General features: G+C 38.2%; 1 protein-coding gene across 1 annotated transcript; it reads right to left on the bottom strand.

The window, feature by feature from the left end:
* Positions 1–219: 219 nt before the first annotated feature.
* atg2b (autophagy related 2B) lies at positions 220–20,528 on the bottom strand. Its single transcript, XM_028001642.1, has 43 exons — positions 20,321–20,528; positions 19,281–19,682; positions 18,315–18,477; positions 18,050–18,202; positions 17,861–17,963; positions 16,902–17,061; positions 16,643–16,822; positions 16,436–16,532; positions 16,189–16,353; positions 15,741–15,892; positions 14,754–14,865; positions 14,408–14,651; positions 13,571–13,733; positions 13,371–13,463; positions 13,077–13,265; positions 12,271–12,544; positions 12,073–12,181; positions 11,806–12,004; positions 10,328–10,470; positions 9,475–9,632; positions 8,559–8,734; positions 8,319–8,469; positions 8,035–8,237; positions 7,597–7,677; positions 7,393–7,499; positions 7,218–7,310; positions 7,064–7,134; positions 6,586–6,662; positions 6,332–6,502; positions 6,105–6,237; positions 5,472–5,671; positions 5,160–5,389; positions 4,952–5,069; positions 4,215–4,406; positions 4,037–4,138; positions 3,876–3,954; positions 3,574–3,784; positions 3,422–3,491; positions 3,259–3,341; positions 3,031–3,152; positions 2,714–2,868; positions 1,880–2,029; positions 220–1,341 (listed from the first exon to the last, which is right to left on the bottom strand). Exons 2-43 carry the CDS (start codon positions 19,440–19,442, stop codon positions 1,111–1,113), a joined length of 6,225 nt encoding a protein of 2,074 aa, XP_027857443.1. The 5' UTR covers positions 19,443–19,682; positions 20,321–20,528; the 3' UTR covers positions 220–1,110.
* Between the last annotated feature and the right edge of the window lie 14 nt (positions 20,529–20,542).

The following is a 20,542-nucleotide window of genomic DNA, read 5'->3' as shown; positions in this document are numbered from 1 at the left end:
AACACATTTTTTACACCACTAAGTAACAACTATCAACTATATGTGGTAAATTTTCATGAGTTTAGAAGTATTATACCTTTAATACTTACACTTTTTAACATCAATTGTAAGCCTGTGAAAAACGATGAGCAGTGACATAAAGGCGTGATGAAGATGTGGCGTTTATGTTTTAAAAATCATAATCCAGTCTAACAGTTATGGCCCATAGTGCCATAAAAATGATGCACATGATCTGAACAGTTTATTTACCTTTAACCTATTTAATACAATTATTACATTACACTTATGCCCAAGAAAAAATAGTCTTCCCACATAAACAACAAAATATGCAAATCTAAAATGTGTGACACATATTATCACAACATCCATATTCATTCGTTTAAATAAAAACAGTTGATAAGACATAAGAGATGTAGATAAATCATTTTTGTAAAAAGCTGCAACTAAAGGAAAACAAAATATTTAAAAGTGACTTTCTGAATAGCAGCTTTTGTGAAAATAGCACACCTTACAGTTCAAAATAAACCTGTGCAGCTGTACAATGTGTTTGGATTACCTTCCTGTTCATTTATTTGGACATGTAATCCTTCAAGTCACTTAAAAGTGCTTATTAAATAACTTTACACACCTTTGACACATTCGGTTTCAGTTCTTGTCTTAAATTTGCATGGATTACAAAGTTGGAATATTTACAGTAAATAACACATAACATGTAATAAATTAAACCTCATACTCTAGTTTTTGCTGACACTAAGTAGTAGTGGTAGGATAAGAACACTATCTGTAAACAGAGCTGCTTGAAAAGGAAGCTAATGAGATGACCTGTCACAATTCTGCTTTCTTATCTGATACAACTTATGCCAGATCAGAATGATATGTGGCTTGCACATTTAGAATTTATATAATCCATTTATTGAGCAAAACGGTGTACGCTGCTGATGACCATGAAGGCACTGTGAGGGAACTGTTAGCCGGATGGCATCAGATCACACTGCCACAGGATGAGACTGTTTTTATTTACACCAGAAGTCACTGCCAACCTTTCCTCAAGCACAAAAAAACGTTCCAGCCTGCATCTGCTTTACAGTCATGGTTTCATAGCAGTAAGTATCACTCCTCCTCGTGCCTCCATTTCTGTGACTCCTCCTGACGCGCATCGGGGTGAATCTGGTTCCTCATCCCACCCAAGACGTTAGACGTGGCTTCAGTGGCCATGATGAGTGGCTTGACTACAGCTGGTGGCAGCTGGCGGAGGACTCCACCGACCGCTCCCGTCATCCCACGCTGCTCGTGCTCCCGCGTCGCCGTGTCATAAAGAGTAAGAGCAGTGTCTGTGATGCCCTGCGGGAGGAGACAGCATACAGTTCTCGTCAGAAGTTCACATGCGGTCATTACCCAGGATTAATATCATCTTATTGATGCTGTTCTTTCTGGGTGGAATGGAAAGATGTAATTTTTAGTGAATTTTCTTTGTTTTTATTTATTCATTTATTTCAAACTGGTTTTTAAAAACAACAAGCAGGACAAGAAAAAACATGTACACACATAATCAGGAACAAAATAATTATCTTACCACTAGATATCTGTTTGAAAACGAGTAGGAAGAAATGAACACTTACTTAATCCTACCCTTTATCACAATTAAATTAAATATATTACTTGCCAACTTTAATCCACACATGGTAAGAATTATACATGCAGGTTCAAAAATATACATACAACCCACAAAAATTTGCTTAAATGTTCTTTTTTTGATCCTGTGTGAACTAGAAAAAGTTCACAACAAACTGAAACTTGTGTTTCTTTTAAGTGTATGTAAACTTCTTTAAATTTAACGGTATAAATTCAAGAGGAATGGTAAGATGAGCTATTTGCTTACCTCTTTCACCACAGTGTAAGCTTTGGCTACACCTTCTCTCAGGTCCACAGGCTGATGAGCAAGGCCATAATGGGAGTACCGTTTTACCCTCTTTGTGTCTCTTTCGTCAGGTACTGGAGAAACCATGTCATAAGCTGTCTCAGCTGCTGCCTAAAGAAACAGAATTTGAACAAATTAAAACAAAATAAATTTGTTTTTCCTTCCAGAAAATGAGATGCAAATGCTGTGAGATTTACTGGTAAGTGGTCTGTTTTTGAAGTTGAACTGAAGCAGAAACATTTGTTGAAGACTAGATCATATTGCAAATATCAGAATGTTGGAAAGAATAGTTCTTTATTAGCACTGAATTATTTGCTGGAAAAATTGTAGAATCTGAGCTCAGCTGAACACTAAAGTGGATGATGTCATCATCTTTATATGGAAAAAATGCAGTTTTTGCTCAAAAACATAATGACATCTAGTGTTTGACGATGCTACAATGCTGAAGCATTTAATAACAACTCAATATGATGTGCCCTGTTTGAAATCTGAATGTTGTGTCAAGCTAAAAGTAAGGGGATTATTTTAAAAGATCATCTCATCTAGAAAACTCATCCTATTCACTTCTGTATCTATAAATAGTTTTGGAACAACAAATACATTTTAAAATTTGTTAAAAGAAAACAGACATGTCAACTGTTTTCTGAAAAAGCTGAACATTTAATATTTGAGTTGTTGATATAGCAAAGTAGAAAAAAAAATTACAGAACAAGTCTGCTGACTGTAAATTTTTTTTATAGTTTTCACATTATAATAAATGTCCTACTAGAGTGAAAGTATTCAGAACCAGTTTACCTGGATGGTCCGCACCATCCTGTTTGTGAGCTCCAAAGCAGCCATGGCTGTGGAGGTCCCGAAAGAGGCTGTGCCACGCTGAAATCCCCGGACTATCCGGCCGTCCTTTCTGTACTGCTCAATAGGGAGCCACACCAGGTCCCTCAGGCCGTGAACTGAACAGAACAAAAGGTTCACTTAGATGTCATGTGAACAGAAATCCCCAAGTTATCCCAGCCTCAGAGGTAACATGCAAAAAGAAAAAAAAAGCATTAGATGCCAGGGTAGTTGTATGAGGAACACATGGAAATGAGCTGGATCCAGAAGTTATTGCTCACCCAGTTTCACCAGAGTGTGAATCGGTGCCACACCACTTAGGATTCCTTGAAGCTGATTGGCCTTTATGTCATTTAGCCACTCATTTATTGCATAGGAAAACAGCTTGTCCACACCAAGTAATCTGAAACACAAAGAAGTGCCAGTTTAGTCTGAAAAATAGGCCATGGTCACAAAGGCAACACATGCAGCAATAGATCACTGTCTCATAAGATATTCAGGTAACACACCCTTGTCTATAGCAGAGCTGCCGCAGTTTTAGTTCTGAACAATTTAGCTGTGTCAGCCCAAAGATGATCCCTGCAAATGTTCCCTGAAACGAGATATTAACCCAATTATTAATAAAAATCATTTTAAGAAATCATTTATGCACTTTTGTGTCAGATCACATACCTGATCCATCGATACATGTTTCCCATGGTAATCCAGTCGAATTGGAACCTCACAAGTGAACCGAAATTCTCTGAAGAGAGAACACAGGATTAAACACGAACATTCTGTATTGCAATTATTTCTGGCTTAAAGTGTTTTTAGTTTCCACTGACCTGAAGAAGATCGGTTGGTCTGAAAAAGGAGAGGAAGAAGCTTCGGCATCATTTGCTACCTCCCTGCCTGACGTTGAGAAACTATTGATGCTGATCTGCCTCTGAGCAGGAACTGAAATGATCGGGGCTGGATCCTGGCTGCCAGCAGTCTGTTTGGAGAAGCTGCAGGAGATCTCTGGGGCAGCGACTTTCTTTGTCGTAACACAAACAGCTGTGGAAAGAAAAAGTCGAAAATAGTTATGAGCTGTGAAACTGTGTTAAAATGCACAACTGTACAAGTGCCAGTTGATTATCGGGCTTACTTTCTTCAGCAGGAGGGGAGAAAAACTCCACTTCATTTGCAAGACTACTAAAGAAATCCTTCAAGAAGAACAGCGCATCCTTTAAGAAAACCAAAAATAATGGGTTATCGAGTACGCTCAACATTTTTAACGTTGCAAACATCTACATCTGATTGTTATACCTGATCAATATTGAGGCGAAGAGGCATTAGAGAAACACGCAAGGAGCACTCAGGAGGCGCCTGGCCTGACTCGGGACACGTATGCAAAGCCTTAACTGTCAACTAAGAACAACAAGTACTCATGAAGTTCCAGGAATTCACAAACCTAACAAAGGTCGTAGTGTGTTGCCAGTCTCACCATGTTTGAATGGGCTTTTCGAGGCATTTCCTTGCTAGAGTACAAGTATAGGAACTTGTTCATCTGTGAGGTAGCAAGTCTGTCCCGAATCTCCAAGTCCTGCACAGCAAACACCTGGCGGGACACTGGCTGGTCCATGGCTGGACGAGATGCTACAGGGGTCTGTGGGTACACCTCATGCTGAAATCTCACCTGATTTCAGCATGGAGAAGTTAAATACGGAGAAGTTAAATACTGAAAGAATTACCGTAACATTTAGAAAGAACAACATGATTCTAATGAATGTGGGATGCACAGAAAGATCGGCTAGTGATCAACATCGGAAAGTTAAACATGTCAACTCTGATTATTTTGTCTTTGGTTTGAAATGTCTAACTGCAGAGCTGTGTAATATCGACTGCTCTCTCACACACACAATGTGACATTGCCTCCAGTCACGCAATAAATAATTACGAATTGCATAGGTTGGTTAAAGCTCCGTTATAGATATAATAAATGAATCAAAGCTAGAATGATGCAGAACATACCTACAAAACAAGTCCCTGGTTTTAAAAAAATCTATGTTTTGTTTTCCCACAAATATATTTTTTTAATTTATCCAGAAAATAAAAAATAAATATGTTGTGCTTTTTAGTAGCTCAAAAGCACCTAACATCTGTATTCACAGGTCGAAAGTCAACCACAAATACTCTATAATAAACACTTGTTCATTAATAATAATAATAATAACAAATAACCTTGCTGAGTTGTATCTCCATCAGGACATCAGGGTTTCTTCCTCTTCCTCCTCCAATACGGCCCAAACTCTTCACTTGTCTAACTGGAGTTTGAGATGGGGAGCTATGAGGAGTAGATCTACAATACACAAGGAGGAACAAAAATCTTAGAGCGCATGCTTCCTACCCTTTGTACAAATTTTGAGAGAAACCAACAAGAATGGCTCACCCCCGGCTTCGAGCAGGTGAAGCAATGCATGCTGAACTCCCAAAGTCTTTTCCTCCATAAAGATGCCAGATGACAGAAATCTCCCTAATGAGGTAGCGGACCTCTGGGATGGGAAAATTCATGGCTCCACGACTGGAATCATTCCCTTCCAAAGGCTGACTGAAGTGATTGTCTTTGATTTCAACTGGATCCAAGGTGAGCTGCTTTACCACAGGCTCCTGGTCTTGATCCTGTAACACAAACACCCTAAAAGTGAAGTAACACACATTTTACATACAAAAAAGGAAAACATTTGAGTCAGTAATTCTTTACCTCTCCTCTGGAATCAGGAGTTTCCAAAATGCAAAAGTCATCCGTCTCTTGGGCCAGGTTGGGTGCAGGCGTAATGAGCGGAGAGGGAAGAATGGGGTACGTGGGACTTGTATCTTGGCTTAAATTCCCACTCTCATCAGGGAACAGGAACAGGTCTGAGCGGGGTGGGTCGTGGTCATGAGTCTTTTCCTCATAGGAACCTATATATAGTTAAAAATGTAAGCAAACAGCGAACCCATCATGCTAATCAAACTGGAAAAAAAAGGTCCTTAGGTCGTTGTTTCTGCACATTTTTATGCAGAAAATAGGTGTCTTGACCCTTTTTGGAGAGAAATACTATTAGAGTATTTATAATATAAACTTTAAACTTTTCTACATTTTGTCACATTAAAACAACAAAATCCAGAGATATCCTTAACTTCTTACTTTGTCTGTAAATACAGACAACACAATTGTGTCATTTAACAAGGTGTCATTCTGCTTCCACTGCAGAAATACTATTTTCTCTTGGTTTACCACATAAAATCTAAGAACATGAACATTATCACCATTTTATTATTTCTATACAATGATATTTTAACAGTAAACCACTACATTCTCAATGAATTTTCTTTAACAGAGAAAAGTCTGAACCATTTTGTTGCGGGCACGGCACTTGCTGCCCGTCCGTCTCCTCCATAGCTTCACTCATCAGGTCCTGCAGAATCTGCAGCTCATTCTCAGCAAGCAGCGGGATCTGAGATGTCGGTCTGCTGGGAACCTCCGCCTGTCGAAAACAAACAAAAAAAAATTATTAATTTCAGATATTTGTTTTAAACATTTTGCTTTTGTATAGCAGCAGCTCAGGAGTTGAATGTCACCTTGTTTTTTTGTGTGGTGTTGTTGCGCTTGGTCTCCGGTTCCTCTGGGGGCATCAGGTCCCCATAGCTGGCCACATACTGGATGAGGTTCATCAGGGCAGCGCAGGAGTCCGAACACGTTCTGATGTGGATCACATCACTGGAGCAGCGCAGCTCAAATCTGGGTTCTGACTATCACCCCACAAACAAAAACAAAACGAAGATCAGACTTTCTCCTTTCAGTGAAAAATCCTATTTAGAGTTGATAAACTTACCAATTTTCCATCTGCTCCAGGTTTGACAGCTGTAATCCTCAGCTCTAGTGTCCCCATGTCTACAACCTGAACATAGTCTGTTATATAAATGAAACAATGATCAGAACAGTAAGCAAGAAACATTTAAACACAATATTTTTTACACAAGAATGTATTCTTTACTAAGACATTACTGCAAATATACTGTATCTGCTGAGGTCAGACTTCAACTACAAAACCAGTGATGGATGAAAACAGCAATTAATGATGAACAAAGAAATATATGACGGACAAATAATATCCAAGGATATTGCTGCATGTTCGGGCAGACGGCTTTATGGAGAAAGGACAAGCTGATGGACAGAACATGTAGACAATAGGAATGATATCTTGTACTCTAATTTTCTTTTTCCAAATTTTGCCAGGCCAAACTAAATCAAGAGGAAATAAATATCAAGAGGAAGGAGTCCTAAATGTTGACAAAAACAAGTCAACTTACCCCGCGCAAGATTAACAGAAACCATATTATTCTTGTCCGAGAGGAACAGAGCAGCTTCATCCAAAATTATCCTGCAAGAAAAATTCTTTAAAACCTTGTTTTTTGAAACTGATTTAAATAAATATTTCTCAAATAACTAAGAAAGCAGCCAAACCTTAAGGTTGAAGATGAATTGTCCAAGGAGACGCTGCTGGAGATGCTAAATGTTTCTACAAACACCAAAGATCTGAGTGGCAGGTAGAGAGGTCTGACAAGATAAAGATTGTTCTGTTAATATACTTTACTAATAAAGACATGTTTATTAGCAGTCAGTGTGAAATCTGCTTTACCTGTAGTCTAATGAGCAACTCCAAAGGTGTAAATGTAGAGTGGTGACAGACATGGGAGGGGCGTAACCCAACACAGGCTCAGCCGAAACATTCAGAAAGTCAACAATCTATGTCAGAAAAACACAACTTATTTCATTTAATGTCTGCCAGTCTAAAGAGATTTGTGAACATGGCGTGTGATTTTTTTTTGTTTGTTTGTTTTACCTGATCATACCAGCCCAGATTAGGTGGCACCACTCTGTGCTGCAGTGTGGCTCCTCTCACTCCAACAGCAACCAGAAACTCCTACATGGGCAAAAAGCAATGCCACTGAAGTGAGAATATTTCACTTAAATATTCCACAAGTTAAGAAACTTTTTAAAGACTATTTTTTATTTAAATTAAACACATTCTGTCCTTAGCAAATTATATGTGCTTATATTACTTCACATTGAAAGCATGTTTTCAGTTCTGGTTTATGATTTAAGTGCTTTTAGAATAGGACAGAAATATTCTTTACTGTCCCACAGTGGGAAAATTCAGGCATCACATCAGCAAGTTAAGGTAAGTGGGAGCATGCAGATTAACAGTAAGATTAAAAACCTTAGTGTACGATAGTTCAAACTGGCAGAGGTTTCAGGAGAGTCAATCTGAATGTCTGACCTTGAGGTTGCGTTCTGCACTCTGTGATGAGATTTTGACAGCGACCGACACCATGCTCCGGGCCTCCAGGCTGATACCCTCCGAGGGGGTCGAGGACCTTTCTGAAAAAGTCTCTGATTGGTAGACGGTCGGCTCCAGCCAGTGGGGATGTGTCCTGCACGGCAACTTGATGTCTAAGACATTGATGCCTCCATCTAGGAGTCCTGGGTGGATTAATAAATATTAAATATTTACAGTAATATTCAATAAACTTAGTAATAAGGAGAAATTATATAAAGTGGTACCTTGCTGGTACATGCAAACGCTGCTGGTGTGAAAGCAAATGTAGTGTTGGTCCTTGAAGCCTTCATACTGAGTGACGCTGAACAAAACAGCATTTTTCACTTCAATCCAGAACTCCCCATGTTTGTTTTTTAGTAAAGATTTATCTTCTTCCTGGAAAAAAAACGAAAAAAAACTAATGAAGCACATATAAAAGGTTTTTAGAGCTGGTTGATTTGAAGACAATATCAAGCAGATTTTACCTTGGAGTTTGTCTGAAGCGCCACTAACCCATGATTAACAGAGAGGATGACAGAAAAGAGGCTCTGGGAGGTTTTGCTGTGCGCTTTGGGCTTTTTCTTCTTTCGAGATCTGAAGCCCAGATCCGAGGCAGGAGAGTAGTAATGCATATTCTCCTCCTCTGAGCCACTGGTCTCCTCTGAAAACAAGGAGAGATGGTTTGGACATGATTTCATAAATCATAAGATACTGAAAAATCATATACAAAACAAGGGAAATTCACTGAAAAAAGACTGTTTGAAATCAATATTACATGGTATCAATTATTACTGTTATTAATAATGTTTTGTGATGGTTTTCTGTATTCTACAGAAGGGGCAAGGCAAAGTAAAGTATAACAAAATGTTATGTTTTGAAAAGTCTCTGACACACATCCTATAAACTTGACTGTTCCAATAATAAAACACTAATTAAGAAAAAAAATCCCATCTTTTTAATAACATTTTTTAACGTTAAAAAAAAAATATAAGGCAACCTTTATTTCAATTAAACAGATCAATAACTCATTGAGCCATTAGGAATAATATTCATTACACTGAAACAATCCAAGCAAATCGTGTTAAGGTTAATGACTTTTCTGCTCAGGTTAAATGCTTAAATACAATATACAAAAATAATTGCTAAAATATGTTCTCGCCAAGTTTTCAGAAATTTAGTAATTAGAATTAATTTTGGTAATTCTAACTAATTCTAACTAACTAAACTTTAGATTACACTTTATTACAAAACTGCAGTTTGAATATCAATAACTGTAAAGGACTTTGTACAGAAATCAAGAAACTTCTAAACCTTGAAAACACCTAAATAAAATTCAAGCATTTCAAAGGAGGTCAAGTACCTATAAGAACTCTGAATATGAGACGGGTCATTTATTCTTACCCTCAGGGCCAGTAGAGCGAAACTGGCTGAAACTGTCTTTGGAGTATGCATTAATCAGCTGGCTGGCAACAGAGAGTCCAACTCCATACGGCATGTTTTCTATGGTTTCCACTGGGGACGGGGCCGTGGGCTCCCACAGCAGAAGGTCATTGCTTATTCTAGAACATGGAGAATGCATGTTTTATTTCATGAAACTGTGCACAAAACACACAGTGCAGGCCACAGTTATTGGTACGCATGATGAAGATGTGCAAAAGCCTTATAACAGATAGATTTTTCATTGCAGTGGTGCAATTTTACAATGCAAAATCAACCCATAATCTGAGAACATAAATTCAGTGGCAAAAACAAAAATCATTGTACCTAATAATCAATTGTTAAATAAACATTGAAGGTTTTTTTATTATTGTGTCAAGTTATTTCTAGAAACTTCTAATTAGTAGTTTATGACTTTCTGTTCCTCAGGGGTTTAAATATGATGTGACTCAAAGGCCCATTAATTTTAACCACTGAAGTGGGTGAGGACTGAAATAATACACAGTGAGGAGGATGTTAAGGGAATTAAAAGATCTCTGAAAGTTATTTTTATCTTTACTGCAGCAACAAGTAGACACATGCCAACAAGTTGTTTGTAAAAGATACAGAAAAAAAGTCTTGTCTATTCTACAATAACATGTAAACACATGTGGTTTTTAACTTGAAATGTGTGCTGTGATCAGATGAGACTAAGATTTTGTTCTCTGTTGAAAAACTTATGCAGATAAGAGAATGGAGATGCTGTTAAGATGTTTTAACTACCAGTTAATAACAACATCTGTCAAGTTGTTGTGTTTATTGTTAATAAATGATGAACCTGTTGTGTAGTTTTTCATAGAAAGTCTTGCCGGGCAGTGCCAGCTGCACATTAGGGAAACACAGCTCCAGGATGAAGCGAGAGTTGTTCATGGTTTTTTCCTGGAACTCCGTCATTTCACCAACATCACCAGGAATGATCATCTGCAAACAGGGAAACACATTCATCTCGTCACCACCTGCTTTGTCCACAGATCAGATTTGCAAAACATGTTCCTCATTTGCGTAAGAATTCATCAGTCAAACATGTTAATATATTGACCAGAGAATATCCTCGCTCCATGATGCAAATTTCTGCACCTGGATAAGCCACACCTGCCCCTCAAATGTTAATATTAAATCTTTGGAACATGCAACAGAGTGAAAAAGTAGATTTTTGTAGATTTTACTTTATGTTAAACAAAAATGGTGTTTAAGGTCTAGCACAGATGTTCTGTTATTTGCACTTTAAAACATACATGCAGCTTCTAAAGTGAGGTACCTTAAATATAGCTTTACCATGTTCACATATATTAAAAAGTTAAATCCAGATTTGGCCTTTAGTTATCTACAACAAAAAACTCAAATTACAAACAGAAAAAACAGAAGTCTTCCTATTCCTGTTGGAGAGACAGATAGGAAGACGGTTACAGATGTTCTATAAATAACTACGATTTTTTTTACATTTAACTCGGCTTGTTTCCTCTTAAAATCTTTACTACATTTAATGTTTTCCTCAAGAGAAGAAAAACTTTTACATGATTCTTGTTCGAGATTGACATGACCCCTAGTGGTGATGGGGAAAACTGTTAGAAAAAATAAATCCTATAACTTCACCCGCCTCCTCCTCAACAATTATTACAAAATATTTCATGAACAATAGAATCTAGCACTCAGCAGACTGTTCTAATTTCCTGCTATGCTATGGGAAAAAACTATTATAGAAAACTATTTAAAACTATAATTTTAAAGGTGTGCCATATTCTAAAGTGTTTACAATGCAAACATTACACTTGACAAGCAAATGTTATTGTAGCAAAAGACAAATTTTAGAAACATGGCAACCCTACATGTTGAATGGTAATTATTATTCAAAGAAGGTCAATGGATAAATTTGGTTTGGACTTTGACTGGGCCATTCTAAAATTCCAAGACGGCCCTGTGTTCAAAGTCATTATGACTGTAGTTGTTTTTTACTGACTAGAGCATCTTAGTCCACATATTTGTGGCATGTGAAAACTGCAAACAGGACTTTTTATTAAAGAGGTGGGTTATGAAGACAGTGTGTTGCACTACATTGTAATTAGAGGGATCAGATTATACAAAGTTAAAAAAAATTAACACTTCTGCTCTAGGCCATGTTGGTTTTTCACATAAAATCTACATAAAATACAATTTAGTCTGTGTTGCTAAAGAAACCAAACTGGGGAAAAGCTCAAGGAACATGAATTTAGACATGATGTAAGAATTATGATTTGTTGCACTTCACTTCTGACTCACCTCCTCAGTCTCATACATAACCTTGCGTGAAGAAAAGGGCGACGGCTCTGGTTTCCCAAAGTCACACACGTCCTTCAACGAATGAGCAGCCCCTTCCTCCTCCTCTTCCTCAAGTGAATGATCCTCAGCCCCTTCATCTTCAGCCGTCACACGCTCCAGTATTGAATGGACCGTGGTGGGATTCATCTTCAGGACAACCCTGCTCAGAGGAATTATCTGTCACTACAAATCGGAGTTCAATGGACTCGCCGGTTCGTGTGAACGTACCTTGGCCAGTCAAACTTTACACTTTCAGATGTCATCATGTCTCCTTCCATGTTGTGGGAAACCCTGAGGAAACGGGCAGCGGGTTGATCCGGCTCCTCCTGGAACTTTCCTGCACCATGACAACAACACCAAGTCAATGGCCGTTTCATAATCACATTTTCACAATCACATTTTCTTTCTGTCTGACAAAAGACGAACCAGTAAGTTCCTTGAAGGTGAGCTCCATTTTGGTTTGGTTGGGTGAGCTTCCGCCCATGAACTCGGTTTTCACCTCCAGGTCTTCCAGCTCCATAAGCAGAACTTCTTTTTGCAGGGACTTCTTGAACCAGGGGCCTCTCTCCTGATCTGAACGCAGGTCGGGGATAGGGAAGCGCACAGAGAGGCCGAGAACCGGAGCATTCACTGTCAGTGATATGTGACAGTTGGAGGGAGTGTGGGTGTCGTCCAGGAAAACCTCTGCAAAGGCTTTGTGCTGAAAATGATTCAAGAAATCCATGTTTCAGACAAAAATAATAATAATGCAACAAATTATTATACAATTAGTATACAATAATAGCATCCCTTTCTTTAATCCTACTCTTCCATCTTTAAAACTGCATTCCTCCCCTCAATCCATCCATGTTTCTAAAAGTTTCACATACTTCCTTCCATCTGTGTGTCCTGTTTTCTTCCTCCCTTTACTTTCCTCTTTTACTCCATCATCCATTTAGTCCATCATTCGTACAATTCTTTCTCTACTTTTCTTTTCTTTACTCACTTCCCATGTCCTCCCTCCATCTTTTCCTTCCTGCTTTTTGAAAGTTTTATGTTTTGAACCTGATCACAATACATATATCAAACTAAAAAAGGGAATTGTATCACTGAAAATCTGGGCAGGTATGTGCTGAAAATGTGTAAGAAGGCTGATGTAATGGTATGATCTTTTAATGTTAATACAAAACAATTTTATAGTTACTTTTTAATGAACATCAAACCGGTTAATTCAATAAACATCTACAACTTACCAAACTGATGTGTTTGTTGTAAGATGTGTACAAGTGGGAGGCCATCATCTCTGTGGTCGCTAATTTCTGAGGCTGCAGCAGAGAGTTGAGACGGTCGACGATGCTGATGTCCAGCTCGGAGCGTACAGGACCCAGCTCCACCCGGATCTCAGCTTTCCTTGGTATTGTGCTGAGACGAACCTGGCCTGCCTGAACAGAACAGCAAACAGCGAGCTAGTGTGCCATGCAGAAAAGGTATTGCATGATAAAAGTGGGATCTAATTTGTTAATTTATTTATGATTAAAGGTGAACACCTGAGGGCCTCTGCGCTCAGCCAGTTTGTACAGTAAGTGAAGGCAGGTGGAAAGGGATGCTTCATCACTGACTGGGGTCTCAAATGTTAAGAGCTGAGGTGTGACAGAAAAAAAAAATTAGAAACTCTTCCAAACTGAAGCTTTGCCTGTCCTATATCGGCAGTGTTCAAACAAGAGTGAAAGAAAAGCTTAATACTGACCTCAGTGTACTGGATTCCTCTGTGGTTTCCACCAACAGGAGGCTCAGAAGGAAACAGACATTCGACAAACTCCATCTGGCTCAGGGAGATGTCAGTCCTGAAAGTCCGCAGGTTTGATCCCTGACAGTGCTCGTAGTTTATCTTCAAACCCTGGCCAACAAACCTGCAAACATTGGTCCATGTTATGTACACAGTCATTGATCTAGTACAAGGCTGTTCAAAGTGAGGCCCCGGAACCATTTGCAGCTCCTGGACTGATTTTGTGCGGCCACACTGACCACAATTCAAGAAGAATTAAATAAAGAAAAAAACACAACTTTTAAATTAAAATCTACTTACAAAAATCTTAGATGCAACACAAAATTATCATTTTTGGTTTCCTATAGTTGTCATGGTAACTAGAACTACATCTACTCATTGACTTATGCTCTAAAGTACACCAAATCTGCTTTCAACTATTGTATTAAAACTTGGGTAAATAAAACAAGTGTTTTCAAATAACGTCTGACCTAGATCCTGTTTTTATTGCGGAAAATAGACACAAAAAAAAATTCAGTTTTCTTAATTCGAGCTCAAAAAAATTGGATGACTTTCATTCAACATGGAAAACATCCACAAAACCTTTTGAAGTTTTGGATCTATGATTTAGTTTCTTCCAAAAGAGTAATCTGATTACTTTCTGTTTAATTAAAACAGTTCATTCTTAGTTTAATGTTGATTATGGTAGGTAAAAAAATCCCAACATATTTTGGCCCACATGAAAAAAAAGGTTGGACACCCCTGATCTAGTTAAAAAGGCACTTTAGACCATTACAATTAACTATAAACAGTGTTTACCTTAGATGATCATGGGGACAAGCCTGATCAAACATTGATCGAGACTGAAGGAAAGCATCTGGAGAAAGCTGGCCCGGGCCTTGTGCGCTGAAAAAATGTCCAGCTAGGGGTCCAACTGGGCTGGGGGCGGCATGTGGCGGTGGCAGCGGGTCAATGTGGAGGACAGAGACTGCAAAGCCACTCAGTGACAGCTTTAGCACCAGCTCTGGTCTTGATTCATCCCCGTGTGTTTTAGACGAATGGGCTGAAAATGTAAAACAATTATTATTGTTTTATCTTTATCTTGCTTTTTCAGATAAAGCAATGAAAAAAAATGGCTGTGTCTAATTATTTAAAGCATGCTTACAGGTTTGTCTCGGTAGTTTCTGAGGGAGCTGTGAATCCCGCGACTGGGCAGAGGATTCACTCGTCCGTTTCTCTCGTTGTCGCGGTACATCCATGTAGTCATCCCACATAGCCTGAAAGCACAGGCAGATGCTGAGAATAACATCCTAATGCAACAATCTTAAAGTGGATTTCTGTGAGTCATTTCAGAATCCAGGTAGTTCTTGACAATTAAAAAAAATCAGTAATTTATTGAGAAACAAATTTTTAAAGTAGGTTTTAAAAGTCAACCAGACAAACAACATGGCATAACAGACACTTTATTAGCTGGAGAAGAGATTGTAATGTAAACAGAACCATTAACTTGATTTTCATTATTTTTTGATTGCACTGAAATATATTTAAGATTAACATATTGCTAATCGAGAAAGAGAAATTTTAATCCATGAAATCCTGCAATCCTTAAGGAAATTCAGTGTTTAGTTTATGACAATTTTTGAAAATAAATCTAACGCATTATTACTAGGGATTTATAACTAATTTTATTTTTTTTCTTTAAGATTGCATTTAAAGAGAGGTTGTCTTAGAAGCTGGTCTTTCAAGTTAAATCCGTAACTTGGTAATTAGCAAAACCATTCCATATAGAAACAAATATAAGGATAATTTCAATGGATGAATAGGTGGACGGATGGAAGGACCAACAGATGAATGCACGGACAAACGGATAAATGGACAGCAAAACAGATGAATGGACTGGATGGATTGATACAACCTTTAGACAATGAGAACAGAAATAATGACCGGAAATACCTTTTTTCCCCCACACACTACTGATTTTCCATTTATATCCAAACTTGTGAAATATTTCAGTCAAATTCCAGACAAATAGACCGCATAGGAACCCTGAGGATCAAGCTGACCATTAAATAAACCTCAAATTGCACCAAGTTCCATGTGCTCAAAAACACTAAACAAGAAGATCAAAGTTTGATTAGCGTGTGGGACTCACTGCTGCATTTCCAGATGGAGACTCTCCAGGTGAGGCAGAGTAGTTGCTGTTGAGAGACAAGTCCAAGTCAACAGTGGGCGGTTCTCCGAGAGGAGGGAGGGACGATAAGCTGTGAGACATGTCCATGTCAGCCATGGAGAAGAACACATCATCTACAGCAAGAAGCAAAACAGGTTTTATTAGACACAATGTTGTTTCAATCTGTTTCAGACTCATTTATATTCAAAAGTCCAACCTAACTTAATGAAAAGTTTTCAATTATTGGTGTGAGCTTTTTGTGACCAGAAGCTAAAACCATTCTTCTAGGATCCAAAATACACACTGGTGTTTCCATTTCTAAACAAAATATGACATCTGAAATGAATCAAATGCAAAATGAGGTGGATCATACTGTTTGAGCTGTATGTTACTGTCATAGAATATCAATGAGATGACATTTTGTTCCAACCTCGACTCGATACAGTTCTGGTGGTCTGGCTGTCGAAAATGTCTGGGTCTGTTCCTGGAACAGCGGTGTCTTTCTTCAGACATCGGTTCAGCTCCAAATGGAGACGATACTCATCCTCTTGTTGCATGGGACGATTTTTTCTGTCCTTATTCCATTCTTGTGCACCTTAATGTTAAGATCAGGAATTATTTTTAAACAGCTCATTTTTGTGAAGATTGTTTCAGGCAGTTACCATCTATGTTCTCACCTCCTCCAGAAAAAGCTCCAAATAAATCCAAGAGTAGATGGACTTGGCGTGGGGAGAGCAGGATAAGCAGTTTATCAATGTGTCCAACAACATCCAACTGAGAAGAAATACCACCAGAATAACAGAAGTATTAGTACTACTCCAATTTAAAAAATACATAATAAATATCAATAATTTATTTATAATACTGATTTTTTGCTAATTTACCTTTGCACCAGGCAGAGCTAGGTTGTTTTTCAGAGTGAGGGACAGCTCAATTTTACCACTGAGGCTTCCAACCTGCACAGTCTCAAAGGGGGTTATGGAGGAAAGCGGCTCTGTAAACTGTGGATGGGGCTCACATATAATTTTGGGATTCCAACTGGGGGAAAGTTTTGGCTCGGTTTCCTGTAAAATAAGAGAATTCTATGTTAAAAACAAAAACAAAAAAATGCTTTCTGGGAGCTGAAATACTGGAGGCACCAACCGGAGGGGTGGGTGAGGATCTGCAATCGCGAGACACGACTGAGAACTCGTCCCAGAATACAGTGATTCCTTCCATCTGCATATTTTTATGTGCGAATGTGGTTGGCTGATGCACATTTACACTTGGACTCTCTTCCCCCGTTTCATCGCAGTAAACAATCCTGCACAAATGTACAAAATATTCATATTCATTTTCAGATTTATTCATTTTCCTTGAACAATCGTGTTGTTACAACCTGAAGCTGGGTTATATTGGATTTTATATGACAAACCAACATAATTGAGATTAAGCATAATTGAGATTTTTTAATCCAGTTAAATACGGAAAAATGGTGGAAGAAGATATTAAAAGTATTCACGAGTAAAAATGACTCAAACTCCAAATAGGAATCCAATCCAGAACCTGTGATTTGAAAATTGTTGTTAAGACGTTTTGGCAAAGAAGAATAGGCAAACAATTACATGAAAATACTTTTTACAAAGAATTACGTTTGGTGGTGAATACAACTACATTTTTACACTTTTATTTATACAAGCCTTTAAAGACCATGTATGATTTTCCTTCTTTTTTTTTTTCCATTTTTTTCTCCGAAGAGTTTTTGCGGCACTAGTGGCTTGTATATTTTTTGTACAGTAGGCTGACAGGAAGGAGGATGAGGAGAGGGGGGAAGACATGCGGCAAAGGTCGTCGGGACCGGGAGTCGAACCCGCGACGTCCGCGTCGAGGACTAAGGCCTCCAAACGTGGGGCGTGCTAACCCCCTGCGCCACCACAGCACGCCCCATGATTTTCCTTCTAATGATACACTACATAGTGTTGGTCTATCATGTAAAATAAATCCAGTTCATGAAATTATAAGTTTATGGTTGTAATGTGATGTACTGTAGAAAATTTCAAAAAGTGTGGATACTTATTTAGACTTAGGAAATATCATTGTGTGTCATTTATCCAGTTACTTACTTCCTGATTCGAAGTTCAAGTGCAATTCCAGTTTTAGAATTTTCTGGAATGTGTTCGACTCGGAGAACGGTATCCAAAAACGTCACTTTGACTCGTCTCAAAACTGCATCAAAATAGAAAAAAAAATTTACGTCACCTTTTTTGTATTTTTCACTAAACTTGCTGATAAAGAGTGGAGATAAAACATACCTGTTTCTATTGTCTCTGCAAACTTCTCCAATCCTTCAAAAGGCTGAAAGCTTTCTCCCATATCATCAGTGAGTTTTTGGCTCAGGCATTCTTTGGCGAGCTGCATACTGCTCGTCATAAAACTGGACCAGTACATGGGCTCAGTGCCAGAAGCTGGAGGAACAACAATATTTTCACATGTTTAAATATGGCATGTTTACTTAACTTAAGCCCCTTCCTATTTCAGGCATATAGTAAAGGTAGACACAAATCAGCATCTCCTTACCCGCTCTCGGTCTTGGTCTTAGCACCATCTCCAAACCCTTGACCTCCAGGGCACAGTTTTCCTGTAGCAGCGCTGCCCATGGAACGGTCAGAGATATTGTCTGGATGAACCCTGCGATTACCTCGAAGGGAGCATCCGCCGTCTCCAGGAGCTCATTGAGAGACTACAGGACAAGACGGCAAGCATTTTTAGTTCCAGTAGAAGACATGCTGGCAGAGATCAATTTCCAGTTTTCTTTGCTAATTTCACTTTTTTTCTAAATACTGTAACACATTAAAGGCAAGATTTGCTGCATATAATAGAGATATCAATATTGATTCCAACTAAAAATTGAGAAATTATATTATATGATTATTCCCATTTTTACCAGAGTTTTATTAACTATAGAAAACTGTATCAAAGAACATTCTTTTGACTGATGCATTTATAGATCAAAAATAGTGTCTGTTTATAGTTTTCACTCATTTTGGTGTACACAAAACCACATATATCTCATTATCTGCCCTGCCAATAACCAGTCAAAGCTATTTAAGAAACATCTGATTTTGATCTCCAGCTGACTCATTGGTGCATCTTATTTATTTTACATTATTGTAAAATTATTACACCATCATTTGAGTTATTTTGCCCTCAGGACATAAACCCTCATATTTACTCACCAGCAACAAACTAAACATTTCGGTAATACAATTTTTTAAAATTTGTTTTTAATTCCATTCATAAAAACTGTTTGTTTCATATGACCAAAATTTCTTGTAGATTAGTGAAAAATAATACAAATGTTCTCTGATTTACTTTTATTTGGAAATAGTGCCGTGGCAAGTTTGAACAGATTTACCTCAGCTACTTTATATGTAAACATTGCATCTCACAGTCAGTATGAACTCATTACACAATGTAACACTTGGGTTCCATAATTCAACAAAATAAATGCTCTTAAAACTGTAAATTTAACACAACACATACCCATTTATCCAATGGTACTTGTGCAAGGGACCCAGTGCCTTGATAAAGATCAAGGCTGAGCTGATCCAAGCTTAGTTTCTCCTGCAGAAAATTCCCCAGGTACCGATGAAGGAGGTACCTGCAGGCCCGCTTTTTGATGGACTCTGAAAATGGCCAGGGCATCTTAACTTGTTGGTTGAACAGTGCGGTGGTAACAAAAGTGGCTGTGAGACTGTGGAGCTGCTAAGTTGGGGTTATTCAGACAGCTGTGAAGGAATCAATGATGTTACAGTTGTGTCATCCTTTTGATGTAAGGTACTGAACAAATATGAGCTCAAACATCCTTCACATCCCAATATCTGGGACACGCTGGAGGATGTGTTGACACTATGTGGGAATTGATCCGACTCCAGTTTGCTGCACCTACAGAAAGGATACACAGAAGACACCCCCCTCCATTTGTAATTGGAAACCAAAACATGTGACTTGACACAAATAAAAAAAAAAAAGATAAGAAGTTTTGTCTGGTGATACTTTGTACATTTACTAAACTGCTCCAGATCGAAAGTGAAATAACATTTCTAAATAAGCGTAAAGTATTTTAACGTTGTGAGTATAAGTAGTCTCCTTTCTCAAACTCATATCTGCTTGCGAAATAGCCATGAGCGTCACAGAAATAAAAATAAAAATCTCTGTCGGGCCTTAGCATGTCCACAAAAACACAGCTGTCATTGACCGACCGGACATGTGCTTTGACTACCGACAAAAGCAAGTCATTAAGCTAGCTGATATTTAGCAGCCTATTAGCATAGTGGATACACTGAAACTGCAGCATTCACAGCCTTCATAGCCGGCCGGTTGCTAACGTCAAGCTAAGATTGTAGCATTGAGCTAGTTAGCAAGCTAGCTAAGATAAAACCAAACATTTCTTCTTTTATCAACACTTTAACGTTACATTCATAACTACATATATACACAATGCAAGCATAACAATTACACATGCTAAAGGTTAAGCATTTAATAAGCTAAGAATGATTACATTAAAGCAGCACGCAAGTTACCTTCTGATTGAGTTGTTTACAAACACTTTCATGACTTCGCACCAATGGACAATGCTGCATTCGAAAACTCCTCGGAAATAGAATATTCAAACTCAAAAAATGATGTTTTCATGCTATAGAGTGAATGAAAGGATTGCATTGTCCATAAATTATGGGTTAAACACTGTTGTTTGTTGATTGGTTGGTTTAAAAATGTATTATCCTAATTTTTCACTCAATTTG

Source organism: Xiphophorus couchianus, chromosome 19 (genome assembly GCF_001444195.1).
Source record: "Xiphophorus couchianus chromosome 19, X_couchianus-1.0, whole genome shotgun sequence".
Classification (NCBI taxonomy): domain Eukaryota; kingdom Metazoa; phylum Chordata; class Actinopteri; order Cyprinodontiformes; family Poeciliidae; genus Xiphophorus; species Xiphophorus couchianus.
Note: the sequence above shows the minus strand (reverse complement) of the source record. Positions and strands in the feature narration are given on the sequence as shown.